General features: G+C 46.0%; 1 protein-coding gene across 4 annotated transcripts in view; it reads left to right on the top strand.

Moving 5' to 3' along the window:
• TPK1 (thiamin pyrophosphokinase 1) overlaps positions 1–21,637 on the top strand; it is a 361,500-nt gene extending 339,863 nt beyond the window's left edge. For 2 of the 4 annotated variants that reach the window (XM_074146494.1, XM_074146491.1), the window contains one exon: positions 21,347–21,548. In XM_074146494.1, coding sequence (XP_074002595.1) covers positions 21,347–21,465 — 119 coding nt within the window. In that variant the 3' untranslated portion in view covers positions 21,466–21,548. Of the gene's footprint in view, positions 1–21,346 lie in introns of all 4 variants that reach the window. The other 2 variants (XM_074146493.1, XM_074146492.1) reach the window with 2 other exon arrangements.
• The last annotated feature ends 1,730 nt before the right edge of the window (positions 21,638–23,367 follow it).

Raw genomic sequence — 23,367 nt, 5'->3', positions numbered from 1 at the left:
TTCTCTCCTGTGGCTTTGTTATACAGAGCTGCACGCACGTATGCAGCAGAAGGAAAACTACTGCACAACCTGGTTACTAATGATGGTAGTTCCTTCAGGCTGAATGCAAGCATGGCATATTCTTCTAAGACACTTGTAAAACTTTTATTTCCAAATAGCAGCAACGAGTAGTGGCTTCCAGCATGTCTCCTGGAGCTCTGGAAATGGGTATTTTACTCAGCACTAAGAATAAGAGCCAATTGGGATTTGTTCAAATAAGCTTTTTCCTCCTTGATGTATTTTAATATCTCTGGTTTTGCCTCAAGTGTCTTCAAGTTGGTAGCATTTCCCCTTTTGTTATTTTTTTTTTTTCCAAGACTTCAGCTTTCCATGCTAGTGGTCCAGAACCTAACGGTCTGCTGAAGATAAACTAAAATGGGATGTCTCTGTTGGGCATGTATACCATCTCCTAAAGAAAAAATGTGAGAGACTCCAAATTTTGAGTTCCTCATCTTTCTAGTGGAAGTTTCTCTGGATGTTATCTTTTGTTTCAATACAAACAAACAAAAAAAAAAGGCTGATGGAATCAATTACAGCTTTTTTTCTTCTGTTTTCGGACCTGAACTAAGAAAGCACGAAAACAGCAGTGCACTTTTGCCCAGTACGTTGCAATGTAACGGCATCATTCAGTAGAAATTACAGTTGGCTCCGCAGTAGAAGGGAGAAGGGAATGAGAAGCTGGCAGGCAAGTTCTGGCTCACCTTAAATGTGTGCATGATGAGCGTATCGTATCAATGGAAGCGTAGATAGGACGAGGCCCTGGGGGTTATATTCTCATTACATTACCTGTTCACAAAATGGGAAGGGGGAGCAGACTGGCAGACTCCTAAACTTATTAACTATTTTCTATTTGGGGAAGATTGAGCTTTGAAGAAAAACATCCAGTAATCACGGGCGTACTATTTATGTCATCATAGACTTGTGTCAACTTAACTGATTTTAATAATGATTATTATTATAAAAACAGCAATTCTTATCTCCACCTTTGCACACGTGCTGCGGTAATGAGGAATTTTCCCTTTTTTTTTCCTTCTCCCTTCTGCTCCTTCACACAATATCCTGGCTTAACTCGTTTTTCCTCTCCTCTGCCCCTCTAGCTGTCAATCACTGTCACATTACTCTGTATCATATGCATCAAGAAGAGTAACTTTTTCCATCAAGTATAAGCCAATTCTAAAGCTGCTTTCCCAGAGGCTACACAGATTGTGCAAGCTGGAGGAGCTCAGGAAAGAGTAAACTGGACAATAACAAAGGCTCCCAGAGCTGCTTCTGCCTGCCAATCTCTCATGCATGTATTCACACAGCGCTATATATAGGGCATGCCTCCAGGGCCAGAATCGGGTCTATATCAGCTCAGCGAGCAGCCCTCCTATCCACACCATTAATCACGGTGGGGAGGAGGGAAACGGCTCATTACGCTGCGTCAATGATATCGTCCGTTCTGCCTCCTGCAAATTACAGGAGTTGTCTCAGTGTTGCGTTCAGCATCCCCTGACTTTTGAAGTCCATGATCCAAGAGAGGGAACAAAACTTCTTAAGAGGAACGGAGGCTTGGCCAGCAAACTGCGTTTAATGAGTTTAGGATGGTAGAGCAAAGCGAGCTTTCCAAGGGATGTTTTTTTCTACTGTTAAATCTTTGGTAGTGTTCCTTCCCTCTCCCAAAATGATAGATTCGGGGCACTTTTTTCTGCTCTGCAGCATTACAGAATCACAGAATCACAGAATATTTTTGGTTGGATGGGACCTTTGAGATCATCAAGTCCAACCAACAAAAAAAAACCAAAACCAAAAACAAACAAAAAAAATCCCAGAACACCAAACCACCAAAACCAAAACCAAACCCCACACCCACCCACAAACAGACACAACCCAACAATCTCGGGCACTAGAGCATGCCCTGAAGTGTCACGTCTACACGTTTCTTAAATACCTCCAGGGATGGCGACTCCACCACCTCCCTGGGCAGGCTGTTCCAGTGCCTGACCACCCTCTCAGTAAAGTCATTCTTCCTCATATCTAATCTAAACCTCCCCTGCCCCAACTTCAGACCATTTCCTCTGGTCCTGCCATTATTCCCTTGGGAGAAGAGGCCAACACCCCCCTCTCTACACCCTCCTTTCAGGGAGTTGTAGAGGGCAATGAGGTCTCCCCTCAGCCTCCTCTTCTCCAAACTAAACATGCCCAGTTCCCTCAGCCTCTCCTCATAGGACTTGTTCTCCAGACCCCTCACCAGCTTGGTGGCTCTCCTCTGGACACGCTCCAGCAGCTCAATGTCCTTCCTGTAGTGAGGGGCCCAGAACTGAACACAGCACTCGAGGTGAGGCCTCAAGTCTTGAAGGCCATTGTCTTCAAGCCCCTCAGTCCACTTCCAGTATAGTCTCTGTGTGTGTGTGTGTGACATCCGTAAGGCATTCTTGATGGCTGACCGACTTGAGGTATATTTGAGTAAGAGCTTTCGGCAGTTTTCTGGCTTTCCTTAAAGGTCCTTGTGCTTTGCCAGAGAATCCTCTGACTATTTATGAGCACCCTTTCTAAGCAGCACGCAGACATTTACCCGCCTGGCTGCCAATGATGTTAGAAGTCATATAACTACATTTTTGCTCACGGCTTTTAGGCTTGACACTTTATTGCTCTCTTTTTCTGCTTATGTACCTGTAAATGAGCCCTGTACTTCAAAATCTGTATCGCCTACGTTTCGCTCTGGCACGTGACATGACATGATAAGACGAACCTCTGGCCTTGTACTGACTTCATTGCTGCAGGGCTCATCTAGGTCACTTCCGTACAGCCCTTGCAAGGTTCTCCAGCTCTTCCTGGACGTGTTGGTGTTTTACTTGGTGTTTTCTAAACTTACCCTCCAGTAAGGTTTAAGCTCTTAGCAGACTTTCTTCCTGGCTGGTTTTGAGGATCACTGCTTCCCTCGACCTCGTGAAGTCTGCATTGCGGTGGGCAGGCACAGGATGTTATTTTGGTGGTTCTTAAAACAAGCGTGCTTGTTACTAGGAGAGCAAGGCTGCCTATTCCAGAACAGATGCACCTTTTGATAGGTGACCATGCCTTAAATTACAAAATAGATATATACTTGTTCAGTGGTAACTAAGCCTGATGTTGGATCCAAAGCCTGCATGAGACATCTCTAGGTTTAGAGAGTTACCTCGAGATACGCTGGCCTCTTCCCTATCTCTGGATGGTCCGTAGAGATATGTAGCAATATACTCCTAAAGTTATGATATTAGGAGGGATACGTGCCTGTATCTTCATCTCCCAAGAGGTGAAATAGAGTTGTAGGTCTCGCTTGCTTTGAGACTTCTTTATTTGGTTAATTATGAAAAGTGTCTACTCTGATCGGAATATCCAGTGTTAATCTTTAGACGTGTCAATATATTTTTGGGTACTTCTGCTTGCTTTGGAAGCATGTAGACATGAGAGATTTTTTTTTATCTGGCTGTTGTAGGAGAGCTACCAAGCTGGTGAGGGGTCTAGAGAACAAGTCATATGAGGAGAGGCTGAGGGAACTGGGCATGTTTAGTTTGGAGGAGAGGAGGCTGAGGGGGGACCTCATTGCCCTCTACAACTCCCTGAAAGGAGGTTGTAGAGAGGGGGGTGTTGGCCTCTTCTCCCAAGGGAATAATGGCAGGACCAGAGGAAATGGTCTGAAGTTGGGGCAGGGGAGGTTTAGATTAGACATTAGGAAGAATTACTTTACTGAGAATTACTTTTTTTTTTAATTTACTGAATTACTTTACTGGTCAGGCACTGGAACAGCCTGCCCAGGGAGGTGGTGGAGTCACCATCCCTGGAGGTATTTAAGGAACGTGTAGACATGGCACTTCAGGGCATGCTCTAGTGCTCGAGATTGTTGGGGGTTTTTCTGTGTGTGTATGGTTGGACTTGGTGATCTCAAAGGTCCTTTCCAACCATGACGATTCTGTGATTCTGTGATTTGTAGAACATTTAGGATAGCAGACTGTAGAAGAATTCAAATGAAAGGATTATAGCTATATTAAATTTTTCCTATGAGCATTCATCATAGATACATACATCTTTTAATGCCCTTTGCAGCGAACTTATTGAAACTACTGGTATGAAACCCCATAGCAGTAGTTAAAGGAATGCTTATAATTTGGAAATACTGTGTGCTTTATTATCGATCTGCCTTATTTGAAAGTAGAAGCTCATGTTGCTGGGATTTTTTCAATTTCAAGCAAACTTACCTAGTAAAAATAAGTGTAGAAACAACATAGGAGATAGAACTTTACGCCAATGATTCTTCCCCCCGGATAAAGAGATACTCATACTCGTATCTTTTTTAACTGTACTTACTTCTTTTTCTAACACTCATGCCACATCTCTAAAAAGTTACAATAGTCTAGCTGTAGATGGCAGGTTAATCAGAAACCTTTTCCAGTGCTATTTTTTCATCCCTCCGATACTTTTAAGAAAGATAGGAACTGAAGCTGCCATCATTGTTTCTAGAACTAAGAGAAATGTTTTAAAAGTAATTTTTAGCAAAATTTGCGTTTCCTCTGAGATAATTTTGCTTTCAGTAAAATTTCCCGTGTTTGCAAAATAAAATAGTATTTCACGTCTGATGGTTTTAAACAATTGGTCAAATAGTTAATGTGTCTGAAATTCTGCTGGGTATCGTACGTTTTGTGAAGTGACTACAAAACAAGAAAGGGTGAAGTATGTTAAGTACACCGAACGGCCAGGATGGGAAAAGCAATGTCAAATGAGATCCGATCATATTTAATAAGTTTGATTTTCGAGTTCAAAATAAAATTCAGAAAGGTGGCTTCCTTAGCCGTCGGTAGGAATGTTTCTCCTACAATACCCCTTAGACACTGAGAATTAGCGAGGAATGACAAGTGTTTGAAGATTACAGTAACTTCAGGTGAAATTCGGAGCATCCCAGGCTATAAATCTAATTTACTTTATGGAAGCTCCCTGTAGCCTAAAAAAGAGGCTGTTTGAGGTTGCATTTCCTTCCTTCGCCATTGCAGCTGTCATGGTCTTTCAACCCCAAGTGCTAGAAATTGGTCGGTGTTGCCAGAAGTAGACAGCTGTAATACAGTTGGTTTAGTCTTTTATTTTACGAGTGACTACTGGATTTGGAATTCCTTTTCCTTCCTGTTCCTGGCGTTGTGTTAGGAGCGGTTTATTGGTAGGTTAAAAGCCAGTGTCAGATCTTCTGTACCGTAAAACGGAGAGCCCGCTGACACGCGTCACTCTGCCACGGCACGACTGGTGCAATCCGTCTTGACCAACGTGTTTGAGAGTCGAACTACATAAAATCAATTGCCCTCTTAAAACTTTAATGTCTTTGACTGTACCACATAGCACTGCATTAATTTAGCGGTGCATTCAGCCTCTGCATTCGAGGGGCAAAAAGCTTACATCACCTGGCCTGGGCAGCGCCTGACATGGCACTGCATGATTAATGCAGAATTAATTTAATTCCAGGCAGAAAGCATGGTCATAGAATTCATAGAATTGTCCAGGTTGGAAGGGACCTTTAAGATCATCTAGTCCAACCATCAACCTAACTCTGATAAAAACCATCACTAAACCATGTCTCTAAGCACTATGTCAACCCGGCTTTTAAATCCCTCCAGGGATGGGGCCTCAACCCCTTCCCTGGGCAGCCCATTCCAAGGCTCAATAACCCTTCCCGTGTCAACATTTTTCCTAATCTCCAATCTGAACCTCCCCTGGTGCAACTTGAGGCCGTTTCCTCTTGTCCCATCGCCTGGGACTTGGGAGAAGAGACCGACCCCCCCTGGCTACACCCTCCTTTCAGGGAGTTGGAGAGAGCGAGAAGGTCTCCCCTCAGCCTCCTTTTCTCCAGGCTGAACACCCCCAGCTCCCTCAGCCTCTCCTCACAAGACTTCTTCTCCAGACCCCTCACCAGCTCCGTTGCCCTTCTCTGGACCCGCTCCAGCCCCTCAATGTCTTTTTAGTGGTGAGGGGCCCAAAACTGGACACAGCCCTCGAGGTGGGGCCTCCCCAGTGCCCAGTAGAGGGGGATCATCACCTCCTGAGTCCTACTCACCACGCTGTTCCTGATCCAGGCCAGGATGCTGGTGGCCACCTTGGCCACCTGGGCACACTGCTGGCTCATGTTCAGCCCACAGTCGACCAACACCCCCAGGTCCTTTTCTGCCAGGCAGCTCCAGCCACTCTGCCCCCAGCCTGTAGCATCCATGGGGTTGGTGTGACCCAAGGGTAGGACCCATACTTATGATGCAGCAAAGGTATTTTAGTTAGTAATACCTGCTTCTTCCACTTCATCCACCCCGAGAGCACTTCGCTTCAGGAAGGACAAGGAGTGGTATCTGCCATGTATATGAATCAGTAAGTCACTGCATATGGCGCATTTAAAGTTTTTGTCTGCTTTTACAGTCGTTTTTTTTGGATACAAGGTTCGGAGCTGCTGTCGGTGCTGCTGAATACAGCTTCTGTAGAATGTTTGGCCCCGAAATTAAAAAAGGAAGATTCATCATTAAAGACAAGCTCTCAGTCTCATCGACTGTCAAAGACTTTATTCGAGTGGAAAACTAGCTACTGAGGATCCTTTAGTTAGCTGTGCACTCTGGAAAAGTCCAATTGATTTCGAGTAATGATTTCCAATATGAACAATATTCTTTGTCTTGGTGTGCTTCCTTCTCCTGACCTTTGAAAAGCCTTCCCCCCCTCTCCCCCTTCACAAACTGGCTAGCGATACAGCCTCTACATTCAGAAACATGTCACGCACTTCCAGGCCCTGCAATGGTTGAGGATTCAACGTCTGTGGGGATGCTTTCTCCTCTAGGTGATACTACCTTAAGCCCCACCTCGAGGGCTGTGTCCAGTTTTGGGCCCCTCACCACAAAAAAGACATTGAGGGGCTGGAGCGGGTCCAGAGAAGGGCAACGGAGCTGGTGAGGGGTCTGGAGAAGAAGTCTTGTGAGGAGAGGCTGAGGGAGCTGGGGGTGTTCAGCCTGGAGAAAAGGAGGCTGAGGGGAGACCTTCTCGCTCTCTCCAACTCCCTGAAAGGAGGGTGTAGCCAGGGGGGGTCGGTCTCTTCTCCCAAGTCCCAGGCGATGGGACAAGAGGAAACGGCCTCAAGTTGCGCCAGGGGAGGTTCAGATTGGACACTAGGAAAAATGTTTGCACGGGAAGGGTTCTTAAGCCTTGGACTGGGCTGCCCAGGGAAGGGGTTGAGGCCCCATCCCTGGAGGGATTGAAAAGCCGGGTTGCCATAGTGCTTAGAGACATGGTTTAGTGATGGCTTTTATCAGAGTTAGGTTGATGGTTGGACTAGATGATCTTAAAGGTCCCTTCCAACCCAGACAATTCTATCATTCTATGATAAGTTACAATTTTATTGGAAATTAGAAAAAAAAAGCTGGCTTTATCGCTTAGAAAGAAGGAAAGTTGCAAAGGCACGGTGGGCAACACTATTTTAAAAAAATCTTTTCTTTTTGGGGGGGGACACGGAGAGCCATCTGATCCAGTTGAGTGACTCTGAACTAAAACCAGTGTGGTTTGCAGTCTCCTGTTGAATTTCATGTTCTGTCTCGGGGGTGGCAGCAGATAAACTTTGCCAGGTTCCTGTGAGTGAGTTTGGAGGAGCTGCTGCTCCCTGAATGTCAACAAATGTTGTAAGTTTACCGTGCAAGTTTGAAGATAAACGGAATAGAATTAATAAGCATCCGTAATGGCTTTATAATTGAAATAGTATAGACATTAGAGGTACATAGGGTGTTAGTAATCATATTAATTATTTGTTAACAGAAAGACAAAGTAATAAAATTAAAAATCAAAAAGCTGAGTTCACACGCAGATCTAGGGGGACATTTTGTAACTGAAATAATTGCTTTTGCTTCATCCTCGGGGTGATATTATCTGTGTCTAATTGTTTTTCCTGAAGAAAGCAGAGCAATCTAAAATTCTAAGCGATGCACAACAATTGTAGGGGTGAAAATAACCACATTTTAGAAACCTCTTGCAGCATCCCGCCCCAATTCAGCGAAAGGAAGCGGTGCTGCTAGGAAAGCTAAGGATAAATGGAATTACTTTTCTATTAGAACTATAATAGACTTTATTAGTTAGTCACCTGTGCTCAGAATAGATCAGCTGTCAGGGAGAGCAAGTAGATGAACGTGTACCTTGTGAGCTGTCAGGAGCAGATCAGTGTGGGTTTTTTTAAATAATAATTAGCCGCTTCCAGAGAAATGTTTTAGACAAAAGCACAGCTGCTTTATTGATGATGCCTTTTGTGCATAAGGATGAATATTCTAGTTTGTTCTTTTCATTTTTTCATGTAAATGTAATATCATATTTCCATAGCACTCTTTTAGGAAGTGGTGCCATTCGCTATTAAAGCTTGCATAATAAAATTACTTGTCAGGGGTTTAATTTGATCAAAGTCAGTTATTTGTAATGAAGTCTTAGTAGTTAAGAGGGACCGCTGCTTGCATTCAAGACTGGCACTGGCCTTGCCCTCTGCAAGCCACTGGGGAGCCAGCTCTCCTGGGGTTCGGTATGGCAGGACACACAGAAGGTATCATCCGTTTTTGCATCCGAGGTGATGGCAACTGGTTCCATGTGGTCAGAGCAGCAGATTCCAGCTATCCCAGCACAGTTTAATAGTCCGTCTGGTCTGGCAACGTGATTAACGTGAGGTCTGGGCGCAAGAAACTCTCTGACTGGTGGTCAGGAGAGTCTGTGCACGTACGTGGCTCCTGGGGACCACCCAGGAGTCTGAACCATGGGCTGGGTCACTTCTAGTGGGGTCTGGATTCCAGGGGGAAGGGTTTAAACCTGGGGAGGAATAACCCCCTGCACCAGGACAGGCTGGGGGCTGACCTGCTGGAGAGCAGCTCTGAGGAAAAACACCTGGGAGTCCTGGTGGACAACAGGATGACCATGAGCCAGCAATGTGCCCTTGTGGCCAAGAAGGCCAATGGCATCCTGGGGGGCATCAGGAAGAGTGTGGCCAGCAGGTGGAGGGAGGTCATCCTCCCCCTCTGCTCTGCCCTGGGGAGGCCCCATGTGGAGCACTGGGTCCAGTTCTGGGCTCCCCAGTTCCAGAAGGACAGGGAACTGCTGGAGAGGACACAGCAGAGGGCTACAAAGATGATGAAGGGGCCTGGAGCATCTCTCTGATGAGGAAAGGCTGAGGGACTTGGGTCTTCTTAGTCTGGAGAAGAGAAGGCTGAGGGGGGATCTGATCAACACCTATAAATACTTAAAGGGTGGGTGTCAGGAGGATGGGGCCGGTCTTTTTTCAGTGGTGCCCAGGGACAGGACAAGAGGGAACGGGCACAAACTTGAACGTAAGAAGTTCCATCTCAACAAGAGGAGGAACTTCTTTGCTGTGAGGGTGGCAGAGCCCTGGAAGAGGCTGCCCAGAGAGGTGGTGGAGTCTCCTTCTCTGGAGACATTCCAAACCCGCCTGGACCCATTCCTGTGCAACCTGCTCTGGGTGGACCTGCTCTGGCAGGGGGTTGGACTAGATGATCTCCAGAGGTCCCTTCCAACCCCACAGCATTCTGTGATTCTGTGATCCTTGCTATTACAACGTTGCACGGTGGGTACGGCCACCTTTGCTCTGCTGCGAATGCTGGTTCCAGCCCCCCGCTTTCGGCTGCTCTGCTTTCTGCCCTTACAAAACGCAGCCGAAGCTGGAGTTAAGGACTGAGCCTTTACAGGTCTTGGTCAAATTACGTTGAATTTTGGCAGTGTCGCCCGGTGACAGAGCAACTTGTGGAGCCGAATGGGGCTCTGGATATGGAGCTGAGCTAGTGCTGGCAGCAGTGATGAGGAGGAGAAGCTAGCACGCTTCGGGTTGTTTTTCAGGGTTGGCTAGGGACTGGCTTCAGATCAGGTCCCTTAGGAAAACCCCATCACAGGGAAAGGAAGCAGGGCAGCGCTAAATTTGATGGTAGATTTGACGCTGGGGACTCCTCCTGCAGACGGGTAGGCAGGAGAGGAGGTTGACCGGGAGAGACTGTCGTGCAGCGATTACGGCGGTGCTGCTGTTCTCCTCCGTGGAGGGGGTGAGCGAGAGCCCCGTTTAACCCAGGCTGTGTAGGTACGTACTGAGCAAATATCCATCCACCCCTGTTTCAGCTACAGGCCCACTTTGGACGTTAGAGGAATAATCATTGTATCCGCACGTTTTTGCAAACTCTGGGAACAGCAGTTACCATACAGAAGCTGGAAGACTTGTATTATTGCATGTGTTTTAAAAATCCTCTTTTATTGCCTCTTCTTGTGAATTTATGAATCTAAATGTGACAGGATTTACCAGGATTCCAAAGAATGGAAGAGAAAAATAATTAACTATGTGTTCTGGTTAACGAACATCACACTTAAAAACCCACTGAAGGGTAGATAGGTTTCTGTGAGAGGGTGGGTTTTTTCATCTCTATATGAAGTGCCGGAAGATGACTGTAGCTAGAGGCAAGATGTTGATCAAGGTCAGTCCCGGGTCTGGTTGTGCTGAAAATTCTTTCTGGTGCAGAGTTGTTCCAAGCCCGAGTGCATGGACGTAGTCTGCTGGAGGTGAGAATTGGGCCGGGAAAAGATTGCTTCTCCTGCTTCTTCCCCCCGTCTTTCTTCCCTGTCTCCAGCAGCCCGACCACCAGGAAGGTAGGGAGAACTTCACTCCTTTCTGCAGCGCTGCCTGTGGTCATCGGCTGGGATCATTGGGATACCTTCCTCTAACAAATTCAGTACGTTTCACCATTAGATGCATCCTAGCCACTTGGCGGTGTAGCAGCTTTCAAAATAGCAAGCGTTTTTAGGTTCCTTGCCGTCGTGTCAAAGCAGGGCTTCAGACCTACATGCCAAGAGTGAATGCCGTTGTTTTTAGCTCGTCTTGGGTCTCGGTGTTGTACCAGATCGCCATCCTCAGCTTTGTGGGACTAAGTAATGTCATAGAGACAGCGCAATAGGATGATGTGCGCTATGAGGTGTCTTACGGACGCTTAGAACTAAGACAATTCATTAGCTGATGCATCGCAGCGTTGCTCTTGCCCCTTTTCCTCATGAGAACGGTGTTCCTTTATCTCACAACACCGAGTAGAGACAGACCAAAATAGCAACAAGTTATTTTGTCTACATTATATGCAAGATCTCCACAGTACTGACTGTCAAACTGCAGCTACATTTTAGTTCTGCGGCTGTTTCTTCAGTGCTCTAACGCTATTATTAATAGTACCTGTCACTTGTGCAGCCCCTCGGAGTTATAAGGAGTTTGATAAACATTACTGGAAAGCATCAAAAATGAAGTAAACACTCTGCTTTCTTACTGGCTAAGCTGAATTCTTTAAATTACTTCATAGCCTGGCTTTGCCTTTAGCTTGGCAAAGTCTTCCAGACCAGCTAGTTCCCTGGCTTTCTTTATATTTAAAATCACTTGTACCGTTGTAGTATTGGTACAGCTTTATCATGTCTGGACTGGAAAGGCACTACTGAAAGGGCTACAAAGATGATGAGGGGCCTGGAGCATCTCTCTGATGAGGAGAGGCTGAGGGACTTGGGTCTTTTTAGTCTGGAGAAGAGAAGACTGAGGGGGGATCTGATCAACACCTATAAATACTTAAAGGGTGAGTGTCAGGAGGATGGGGCCAGTCCTTTTTCAGTGGTGCCCAGGGACAGGACAAGAGGGAACGGGCACAAACTTGAACGTAAGAAGTTCCATCTAAACATGAGGAGGAACTTCTTTCCTGTGAGGGTGGCAGAGCCCTGGCAGAGGCTGCCCAGAGAGGTGGTGGAGTCTCCTTCTCTGGAGACATTCCAAACCCACCTGGACACGTTCCTGTGCAGCCTGCTGTGGGTGGACCTGCTCTGGCAGGGGGTTGAACTAGATGATCTCCAGAGGTCCCTTCCAACCCCATAGCATTCTGTGATTCTGTGAGAACAGTATATGCAGTTTCCATGTCGGACTTTCCAGGCCACTTTAATTAAGATGTTAAAGTGATTTTGAACCAACACTGGAGCACATCTTGTTAGTAGCGCTAAAACGCTGCTAATAGCCATAGAAACTTCCTGCAGTTAATGATTCTTGATATTGGTGAAGCAGTAGCAGCAGAAACATCCATGCAGAAAACACTCGATTTCTTACCGTCATTTTTATCAGCTTATCATTTTAAATTGCCACTAAGCAGGTGATGTGACAGGAGGAGTCTGAGCTATTCTTACGGTACCACCGTGATTACAAAGCTGGAAAAATTATGTGCGCTGGAAATAAATGTGAAAACTTGTGACACACATTTGCATTTCTGAAGGCTCACCCGACATGGGTGGTTTCTATCCAGGGCAGAACACACAGTCCCGTTTAACCTATTTCTCTCTCTTTTTAAATGAAACCGTTATGCCTTGGCAGCCAGGGCTTTTGTTGTCACCTCCTGAGTTCCCACCGATGTGAGGCCAGGCATCCTGTGCTGCAGAGCCCCTGCCCAGAGCCTCTGCCGGCATCCGAAGCGATGGAATAGTTCATGGAACCCACCTGGCCCCTGCCTTGCTGGGTCCCCTTCACCCCTTACCCCCTCCCTGCTTTCCTCAGCCCGTTCCTACGAGCCTGTGGAGATCGTAACGAACCGTCGCCCTGTGCCACAAAACCAGGTACCGAAAGTTTCAATAGTTATAAAAATTGCCCGATGCAATCTCTCGTGATTCGAAACATCCCTTGGCCCCTGGGGGCGGGGGGGATCTGTGCCGTGACAGGCCAGCCTGTCCCCTCCCAGCAGACTCGGGAAGCCTTTATGGTGCTTCAGGATTGAAAATAGTTCGTGTTTTGTTGTAAATTGCTGTTATTTGCAACTTCCAGTCTCGCGGTTCCCGCTGCACGAGAGATCAAGGATCCAATTTTTCCTTTGTATACATCAGCGTGAATCAAGATTAACTCCGGCGAAGTCAGTCTAATCACAAGCGTAAAACTAGGAGGAATAAAAGGAAAATCAGGCTATAAACTATTTGGGGTTTATTTTTAAATAGCGAAATTAACGCTGCTGTTCTGCAGACACAGGGTGACCTGCAAAGTACTAGCTCATGCGTTACTAATGCATCTCCATTTAAATGCAGATTTTTGCTCCTAACACAGAACTTCAGGGAAATCCTCTCCAGATCAACCGTAATAGGATACCAAATGGTAATTCAATATTTCACTCTAACTTGTGTTTCAGGTTATTGATCTTAATTTTCTATCGTTTTGATGCAGCATTTGCCTAGGGGGAAGAGGATTACGTTCGCTGTAATGAAGCTTTTAATTAATAATTAATTATTTTTGATATTCCAAACATCCATGCCAGCAGTGCCAATCTGCTTGTATTCCTGGTACCTATTTCTGTTTTCGGTGGTGGAAATCAGTGAGATGTGACCTTCCATATTGCAGGAAGTAGTTGAGACACACGGTTGAGAAGAGCAAGCATGATATAGATATCACAGTGTATGTGGGACATCATTATCGTGACGGTGTTTTCTCCTCAGTCATTTGTGGTCATGGTAGTAAGACCCTGACTTGGTGAAATCCCATGAAGTGGGGACAACAGGCTTGGGGCAGAGTGGCTGGAGCTGCCCGGCAGAAAAGGACCTGGGGGTGTTGGTCGACTGTGGGCTGAACATGAGCCAGCAGTGTGCCCAGGTGGCCAAGGTGGCCACCAGCATCCTGGCCTGTGTCAGGAACAGCGTGGTGAGTAGGACTCGGGAGGTGATGGTCTCCCTCTACTGGGCACTGGTGAGGCCCCACCTCGAGGGCTGTGTCCAGTTTTGGGCCACTCACCACAAAAAAGACATTGAGGGGCTGGAGCGGGTCCAGAGAAGGGCAATGGAGCTGGTGAGGGGTCTGGAGCATGTGTCTTGTGAGGAGCGGCTGAGGGAGCTGGGGGTGTTCAGCCTGGAGAAAAGGAGGCTGAGGGGAGACCTTCTCGCTCTCTCCAACTCCCTGAAAGGAGGGTGTAGCCAGGGGGGGTCGGTCTCTTCTCCCAAGTCCCAGGCGATGGGACAAGAGGAAACGGCCTCAAGTTGCACCAGGGGAGGTTCAGATTGGAGATTAGGAAAAATATTGACACGGAAAGGGTTCTTAAGCCTTGGAATGGGCTGCCCAGGGAAGGGGTTGAGGCCCCATCCCTGGAGGGATTTAAAAGCCGGGTTGCCATAGTGCTTAGAGACATGGTTTAGTGATGGTTTTTATCAGAGTTGGGTTGATGGTTGGACTAGATGATCTTAAAGGTCCTTTCCAACGTAGACAATGATTCTATGATTGAATTAAGCCTTTCAAATTAATTACATCATTTGCTTTTGCTATATATGAGATGTTTAAGAAGACTTTTTTTTCTCTACGCCTCCCTCAAGCCCTGCTCAAGTGCAGCTTATAGGATGTACATGAGACCTTGATATCAGCTCTCTTCTGTTGGACTGAACTTTAAAGTATGCTAAACAGGACAACGAAATCACAGTAATAATGTTTGTAAGTCTGATGTTGAGAGTTAGTGTTTTTGCAGCACCTAGCATGCCGGGACCCAGTCTAGTTATAATTACTCTGCCCCATTTCGCAGTTTGGGGGCTGAAAGCCTGCAGCGCAGCAGCCAACACACAAGGCTTAGGTCTCGTCTTCGGTACCGTCCACTGAAAAATAAAACTCCCAGCCATGATAGAGGTACAAATATGGTAAGAGGTTTTTAAAATACATTTTTAGGTTTGGGCTTTTTTGTTTGATTTTCTTTTTATAGAGCTTGAATACTTATAGGGTGCATTTTGTTAACATTTCCAAATGTTGTTCTGGCAACCGTAAGATTCATCAATTTTCAAAATCTTATATCTGAGATTAACATTTTCCATGTGACATCGTTAGAGAGATGGAGATGGGCAGTCTTAGGGTTAATGAGACCTCCTTTGTTGTATAATTTGGTCAGCAAAAGCAATGTCTAAGAAATAACGATCTTTGCGATTATGCTCCTTCGGGAAGCCCACCTGCAAACCCTCAGATTTCTTCTCTAAATTATTTCCAACATCCTCAAACCCCGACAGATGCAACCACCTGCTTGGCCCGGTTTGAAGTAAAACCGAACCAATTTTCTGTTCTGTAACTTTCCATCCTAGCCAGGCCTCCTCTAACTCTCTGAAATGAACGGCACATTGTGGAGAAAACTGCTCGTTCTCAGAATGATCAGCCCAATGTTTGTGCTCCATGCCAAGGGATGGTGAGCAGGGAGGCCCTTGCTTATACTTATTGCTGTAACAACCAAGGGCAGCCCATTTCGTTATTTGCCCCCTTAGAGGGTCAGAAACGGAAAAAACGTAGAGGGGTCACATCGGTGGGGAGGAGGGGACAGGAGAGGTGACCCAAACCTGACCAACTGGGGTATTCCATCCCATCTGCCCCACGCTCAGTATAAAAGCTGAGGGATCAAAGGGTCAGCCCCTTCCTGCGATGGCCGACGTCCAGAGAGGACTCTGTCTGTTCATCTGCCTTTGATCCCGATCCGTGTGCTCCTGACTCCAGAGCTGGAATCCAGTTCCCATCCGTCGCCGAGTCCAGTCTGGGACTTCCCCAGTGCCTGCCGGTGACGTGACTCTCATCCTGGGAGCTTGATGCGGTTTTGTATATACTGTACCTATTTCATTATTTTCTTCTTTATTTTTATTTTAATATTAATTCTCCATTAAAGTAGTTTAGTTCATTCTAAACTTCTGAATCTCCTTATCTCTTTCTCCTCCTCTCTCCTCTTTTGGGGGAGGAGAAGGGGGGGGAAGGGCCATCTGTCGGTCCGGTTTTGGTAAATTCGGCCGAAACCACGACACCGCTATACAAAATAAAAACTGCTAGAAAATAAAACAACATTACTCCACTACCGTGTCAAAATAAGCCCTGCCCATGAGCACGTTTAGGGCTGAATTAGTGGTAGACCTGCTGGCTTTATAGATGGAGAGTAATGACAAATAGTAGAGCTGTGTTGGAGGAGCCGGCCGGAGTATTTTTCTCGGCAGCAGTCTGTTAGCAGGAAACAGAGTTCGATTGGAACCAAAGCACAAAACTTCCGGGGGAAAAATGTCTAACGCGGCTGGAAAAGGGGCTGGAGGGGGTGTGTGTGGATATTTTTGATGTATTACTTCTGGTTTTATCCAAATCGGAGGTTCTCATGAGGGGAAAAAAACCCAACCACACAAAACAAAAAACCAACCAACCAACCAACCCAAACCTTATCTGTCTAAAATAAACTTCTCAGTCATCCAATCAAAAATTTAATTAGAAAATTCTAAAAATCCCGAGCGGTTTGAGATTTAGATGTTTTTTCTACAAAAAAGCCCACAGTCACAATGTGAAATCCTTTATTTAAATCATTTTTGGTACCCATCAAAACTAGAAATACTAACTATTCGAAAATAAAAGGTTGTTTTATTTGGAGCGCACCTCAGAAAAATAATCTCACTAGCGAGAATGGGGAATTTTTTTGTAATAGTTTTTTTCCTAAACCGTAATCTCTTGCTAGGACTTAACAAATAAGACTGAAAGCCATTTTTTTAAAAAAAAAAAAAAAAAAAGAGAAAAAAGGGAAGGGATCAGGTATGAACTGATAAAACTTCCCACTTCTTTGACCTTGTAAACCTCACATCCTAACGCACGACACAGCAGGAAGTTTTCCTCGAAGCAGTAGCTCTGCGCATCCTCTTATTTCCTTTACTGGCTTAAGCCTAGTTTTTTCCCATGAATTGCTGTTCGTTTTATTGGATGGAAAGCACGCATTTTTAATTTTGTTAGTTGAAACGTTGGCTGGTGGTGAAACCCAGTACTTGGAATGGGAATCTGTGCCTGGGAAGATCATGGAGCAGATCCTTCTGGACGCCATGCTTGGGCACATGGAGGACAGGGGGATGATTCAGGACAGCCAACATGGCTTTACTAGGGGCAAGTCCTGCCTGACTAACCTAGTGGCCTTCTATGATGAAGTGACTAGGTCAGTAGACAAGGGGCGACCTATGGATGTGATCTATCTGGACTTCTGTAAGGCCTTTGACACGGTTCCTCACAACATCCTGCTTGCCAAATTGGAGGGATACGGATTTGATGGGTGGACGGTTCGGTGGATAAGGAATTGGCTGAATGGTCGCACCCAGAGGGTGGTACTCAATGGCTTTAAGTCCAGATGGAGAGCAGTGACTAGTGGTGTCCCTCAAGGGTCCGTCCTGGGACCAGTACTGTTTAACATTTTTATCAAAGACATAGACAGAGGGATTGAGAGCACCATCAGCAAGTTTGCAGATGACTCCAAGCTGTGTGGTGTTGTCTGTACACCAGAGGGACGGGATGCCATTCAGAGGGACCTGGACAGGCTGGAGAGGTGGGCCCAGGTGAACCTCATGAGGTTCAACAAAAGCAAATGCAGGGTTCTGCACCTGGGAAGAAACAATCCTCAGTATAAATACAGCCTGGGGGATGAGGTATTAGAAAGCAGCCCTGAGGAAAGGGACTTGGGGGTGCTGATGGAGGAGAAGCTGGACATGAGCAGGCAATGTGCTCTCGCAGCCCAGAAGGCCAATCACATCCTGGGCTGCATCAAAAGAAGTGTTGCCAGCAGATCCAGAGAGGTGATTCTGCCACTTTGCTCTGCTCTGGTGAGACCTCACCTGGAGCACTGTGTGCAGGTCTGGAGCCCTCAATATAGAAAGGACATGGACCTGATGGAGCGGGTCCAGAGGAGGGCCACCAAAATGATCAGGGGGCTGGAGCACCTCTCCTATGAGGACAGGCTGAGGGAGCTGGGGTTGTTCAGCCTGGAGAAAAGGAGGCTCCGGGGAGACCTCATAGCGGCCTTCCAGTACCTGAGGGGGGCTACAGGAAGGCTGGGGAGGGTCTGTTTACAAAGGCCGGCAGTGACAGGACGAGGGGAAATGGCTTTAAGTTGGAGAAGGGGAGATTTAGATTGGATATTAGGAAAAAGTTCTTTACTCTGAGGGTGGTGGAACACTGGAACAGGTTGCCCAGGGAGGTGGTTGAGGCCCCTTCCCTTGAGATATTCAAGGTGAAGCTCGACGAGGCCCTGGGCAACCTGGTCTAGTTGGGGGTGTCCCTGCTGACTGCGGGGAGGTCGGACTAGATGACCTTTGGAGGTCCCTTCCGGCCTGGACCAATCTATGAATCTATGAATTGGTCCAGTTGAGCCACGTGGATCAGCAGTACTGGTTTAGAGGTTTTTGCATATTTATTTTTTTTCACTTCGGCATTTGGAACTGTGCGGGGAAGAAAATCTGGAAGAGACAGATAAAAGGCTCCATCTAGTGGGCAAGAACTTTTTATTTAAGGAAAGCTAAAAGCCGGGTTTTCACTTAATTTTATGCATGAGGAAACACTGCTTTAGCTTTCGTTTCATTAAGCTGCCGTGTTGTTCTTCCTTCTTGCCTTCCACAGAGCCATTATTTCATGCGCAAAGCTGAAACGTTAAGAATTATTCTGAGAGTCTCGAGCAAGAAGCCATAAATGACACCGAGAGGGTTTATATAGAGGAAGAGTTGATCCACGAAGTTTCCCCCCCCCAGCCTTCAAGCTTCAATATATAGTAACTGAGGATGGATAATTTGTGTGTCAATAAATATTTTAAACTATTTAAGGTTCTTTCCTACTTAAACCAGACTGGAAACATTCCTGACTTGACAAGGATGCTTAATATGGTATTTTGGGAGTGTTTTTACACCTGGAACTCCGCCTGCGCGTTACCTCGTTTTCATTAAACGACCCGTTTACCCACAAAGGATGAAATCTGGGTTCTCTGGGAGCTCAGTCCATCAGCTTCTGGCAAGGCATAGCCTCGGCAGCCCCTGCTGTCCCTTCCAACGGCACACACCAAAACTCATTCCCCCTGGCATTTGCTTGGGAGCCCGCCCAGCACTCTCGTGTGTCCAAAATCATCCTCTAGCACCTTTATTTTAGGTACCTGATTGATCTAGTAAAGTAATATTTTTATTTTTTTCCTCTTTGCTGAACTTCTGCGCTGCGTTGCGATTGTGCTCCAGGCTCCTGAGACATTCATATGGCAGGACTCTTCAGTTTAAAGCGGCGGTGAAACGTGGGTGTTGCTCTCTCATTCCAACCGCGCAGGGCCAGCAGCTGAAACCTTCTCTTCAGTTCACTTTAGAGCAGGAACAAGCAGCAGCGAGCGCAGATTCGGCACAAGAGACACTGAACCACGTTCTGTGCCCTGCCTTTTTTCAGACCATCACTCATTTCCAAGCCACACGGCCTGGCAAGATCGGTTCCTCCCGAGCAGCTTCCAGCAAAGGGTAGAGACTGTAACGTGCTTTGTGATCATACGTTACTACACCCCAATTTACTTACAGAGCCCGTGCTCACATCCACTATTGGATATTTTGTCTCCTGTACAAATCACGGAATTGTCACAGAACTGTCAGAGTTGGAAGGGACCTCTAGAGATCATCTAGTCCAACTCCCCTGCCAAAGCAGGGTTGCCCAGAGCACATCACTCAGGACTGCATCCAGGCGGGGCTTGAAGATCTCCAGAGAAGGGGACTCCACACCCTCCCTGGGCAGCCTCTTCCAGGGCTCTGGCACCCTCACCGGAAAGAAGTTCTTCCTCATATTTAAATGGAACTTCCCATGCTCCAGCTTGTGCCCGTTGCCCCTCGTTCCTGTCACTGGGAACCACTGAAAAGAGTCCGGCTCCATCCTCCTTCAACCCACCCTTTAGGTACTTGTAAACATAGATAAGGTCTCCCCTCAGCCTTCTCTTCTCCAGGCTAAAGAGCCCCAGCTCTCTCAGCCTTTCCTCATCAGGGAGATGCTCCAATCCCTTAATCATCTTAGTTGCCCTACGCTGGACTCTCTCCAGTAGTTCCCTGTCTCTCTTGAACTGGGGAGCCCAGAACTGGACACAATATTCCAGTTGTGGCCTCACCAGTGCAGAGTAGAGGGGGAGAATGACCTCCCTCCACCTACTGGCCACACTCTTCCCTATGCAGCCCAGGATCCCATTGGCCCTCTTGGCAACAAGGGCACATTGCTGGCTCGTGGATAATTTACTGTCTACCAGGACCCCCAGATCCTTCTCCTCAGAAGTGCTTTCCAGAAGATCCATCCCTAACCTCTATTGGTGCCTGGGGTTCTTCCTCCCCAGGTGCAGGACCCTACACTTGCCCTTGTTGAACCTCATGAGGTTCTTCTCTGCCCAGCTCTCCAGCCTGTCCAGGTGAATGGAGCTTCGTATGTTTTGCACCCCCCTTGATCACAGGGAGATCTCCATTTGCAGTTGGCCACGACAGCAAATCCAGAGGGTTCCTCCTTCAGTATTAAGGCACAATTTTGGCGATTCTGACGGGGCACAAGGGACACAGTGATCTGGCTCAGCAGTTCTCCCCAGCTGCTGCTCTCCTTGTATCCTTGTATATAAGAGCAGTCATTTGACTTCTTTTACAGACTAAAGCCAAGGACAGTCTTAAGAGTTCTTACTCCGAACCTTTCCATGAGCAAGGACTAACACAGAACCGACTAGTCTGAGAATGCCATTGCAATGCTATCTCCAAAAGAGAAAAAATGGGAGATAAAAGTTAAACTGCATTATTTTTTGGTTTTGGGGGCAGCTTTTATCTTTGGTGTCAGCTTGTAGGAAGTCTGTGTAACCCTTAAAACACGTCAGCTAAAACAATACAAAACTGCAGCTTAAAACTTCGCAGATATTTCAAAATTGTCACTACAACTGCACTGTTAGCTGTCTTAAACTCTCCTAAAATTTGGCATGAGCTATTATATAGCTGTAGCTACATAAGTGGCGTTAGAGTAATGCCACTTGGTTTCTAATGCACGTGGACACCAACCTCACTAGAAGAAAAGATGCAAGTCACTTACTTCAAAGAAGAAGCTGTTAAATAATACCGCTTTTAACTGCTGGCCTTCGCTCTAGCACTCTTCACATTTTAAGAAATTATAGGCTTGCTGCCGAGCTGAAGCAAATCCCGAGCTCGGAACTACAGTTAAGATCCTCTGCCTCGTTTTACTTCAAATGCCTTGAGTAGTATTTGAGCTGATGCTAATGAAATACAAATTTCCAGATGTGAAACTCTGGGGAACGTTCGACAATCTGCTGTATACATAAAATGTTATTTTGGGGATTAAGTATTAATTTATTCTCTCTACAGGTCATCATACAGTCTCATGCAAGCCCTCTAATTAATATTTAACATCATTATTTTAGATGTTGTTTACCTGGGTTAGATTCACTCAGCTCTTTTTACCGTCTTTACAACAATAACCGCATCAATGCATTTGTTTCGAGAGCACCTCTAAGTCTCTTAACTTATTTTTTCACAGCTAACCAGGTGCTGAAGTTTGGGACGCTCGTCAGTACCTCCAACACCTATGACGGCTCTGGGACTGTGACCATCCAGACGGACAAGCCCTTGCTGTGGACAATGGCTATCAAAATGTAACATCAGCTAATGCTGCCTTCTCTGATCTGACTCAACGCAAATCACTGCAAAAATTCACCAAATTAAGACAATAAAGCTGTTCCAAAAGATATAAGCAGGCACTGATTTTATACACCGAACGGAAAACAAGTCTGAAATAAAAGTCACTTGAGATCAAGTGAAGGTTAGTAGCAATAACTGAGTACTTGCTTCTGGTACCTCACACTGCTTAATCAGAAGACACACGAGCTGCCACCCAATAGAGTCAGAAACAGAAGGGAATGTAAAGAAACTGCTACCGCTTAGTCTGGTTAGTTCAGACTATTTTTTACAAGGTATTTCATTCCAATGCTGAACTGTTTTTCCCCCTTTTGCCAAAGGAAATACAGTGCACCGTTGCACACGGGATAACTACATTAAAAGGTGATAGCGCTAAGAGCAGCTAATCTCATTTTTCTGTCCTGGTTTGTAACGTATGTAGGTGCTGGTGAAGATTTCTCGAGAAGAGTAATAACTCTAATAGTAACTTTTCTACTTATGAAGCAAGTTTGCGTGCTGAAGAAGCTTCAGTTTTGCTGTAATATCAATATCAGATTTCCCAGTATAAAGTGCTTTTAAAGTCTGTAATAGAATCCTAGAATCCCAGAATTGTCTAGGCTGGAAGGGACCTTTCAGATCATCCAGTCCAACCATCAACCCAACTCTGATAAAAACCATCACTAAACCATGTCTCTAAGCACTATGGCAACCCGGCTTTTAAATCCCTCCGGGGATGGCACCTCAACCCCTTCCCTGGGCAGCCCATTCCAATGCCTTTTCCATGTCAACTTTTTTCCTAATCTCCAATCTGAACCTCCCCCGGCGCAACTTGAAGTAGCATTGGAACTTCTGCAAATATCAAATGCTTGCAATAAGCTTTTTGGAGTGAAATATAAATTTCTCAATCCGAGGAGGAAGAGCATTGCATCTACCAGTGTTTTTGCAGGCTCAGTTTTTAAAATGAAATATTCAATCATTTAATAAAGGAGGTTTCCAGGTCAACAAATGCAGAGCCCGTTATAATTCCATGTGCAGTTGTCTTACAGAACCAGTATCCAAGACAGGTGTATCTCCTGTCCAGCGCTGTGAGCAAGCTGTGGGTTCGCTGAAGGAACTGCTTCCTATCTCTGACAACTAAACTAACCTAAAACCGTACAGCTCCGTAACCAACTGAGTTTGCCTTTCTCAATTACATCATCAGGATAAGGATTGCCAATGGAGGTTTTTTTATTTGATGGATGTTTTTTCCAGTCAAGTACATAATATAACCTGACAGTATTTCCAAACGCAGAAAGGAATTAAGGGTAATGATGGTGATTCCAGAAATTAGTGATAAGGATGTCAGCTGATAGACTTTTAAATTGCCACTCGAGAGGATACAGTAATGCCGGTTTCTTGCTGTCTACTTTTGATGGAATGATGCTGTTTACTAAGCAGTAAATTAAGCATTAGAACAGCTTCTGAAGAGAAGGTCTACGGTTGCCACCCTTGGAGGTTTTCAATACCTGACTGGACAAAGCTCTGAGCAACGTCATCAGAATCACAGAATCTTCTAGGTTGGAAGGGACCTTCAAGATCATCTTGTCCAACCATCAACCTAACTGACAAAAATAAACACCCACAAAACAACAAAATGCAACACCATCACTAAACCATGTCTCCCAGCACCACGTCAACCCGTCTTTTGAACATTTCCAGGGATGGTGCCTCAACCACCTCCCTGGGCAGCCCATTCCAATGTCTGATAACCCTTTCAGTGAAAAAAATTTTCCTAATATCCAGCCTGAACCTCCTGAATGCTACTCTGACCTGGCTTTGACCTCCCAAGGTTCCTTCCTACCTGAATGATTCTATTATGGCTGCAAGAAGTAACAAAAACAAACA

Source organism: Numenius arquata, chromosome 4, assembly GCF_964106895.1.
Source record: "Numenius arquata chromosome 4, bNumArq3.hap1.1, whole genome shotgun sequence".
NCBI classification, from domain to species: Eukaryota; Metazoa; Chordata; class Aves; order Charadriiformes; family Scolopacidae; genus Numenius; species Numenius arquata.
This window is presented reverse-complemented; position numbering and strand designations above follow the sequence as displayed.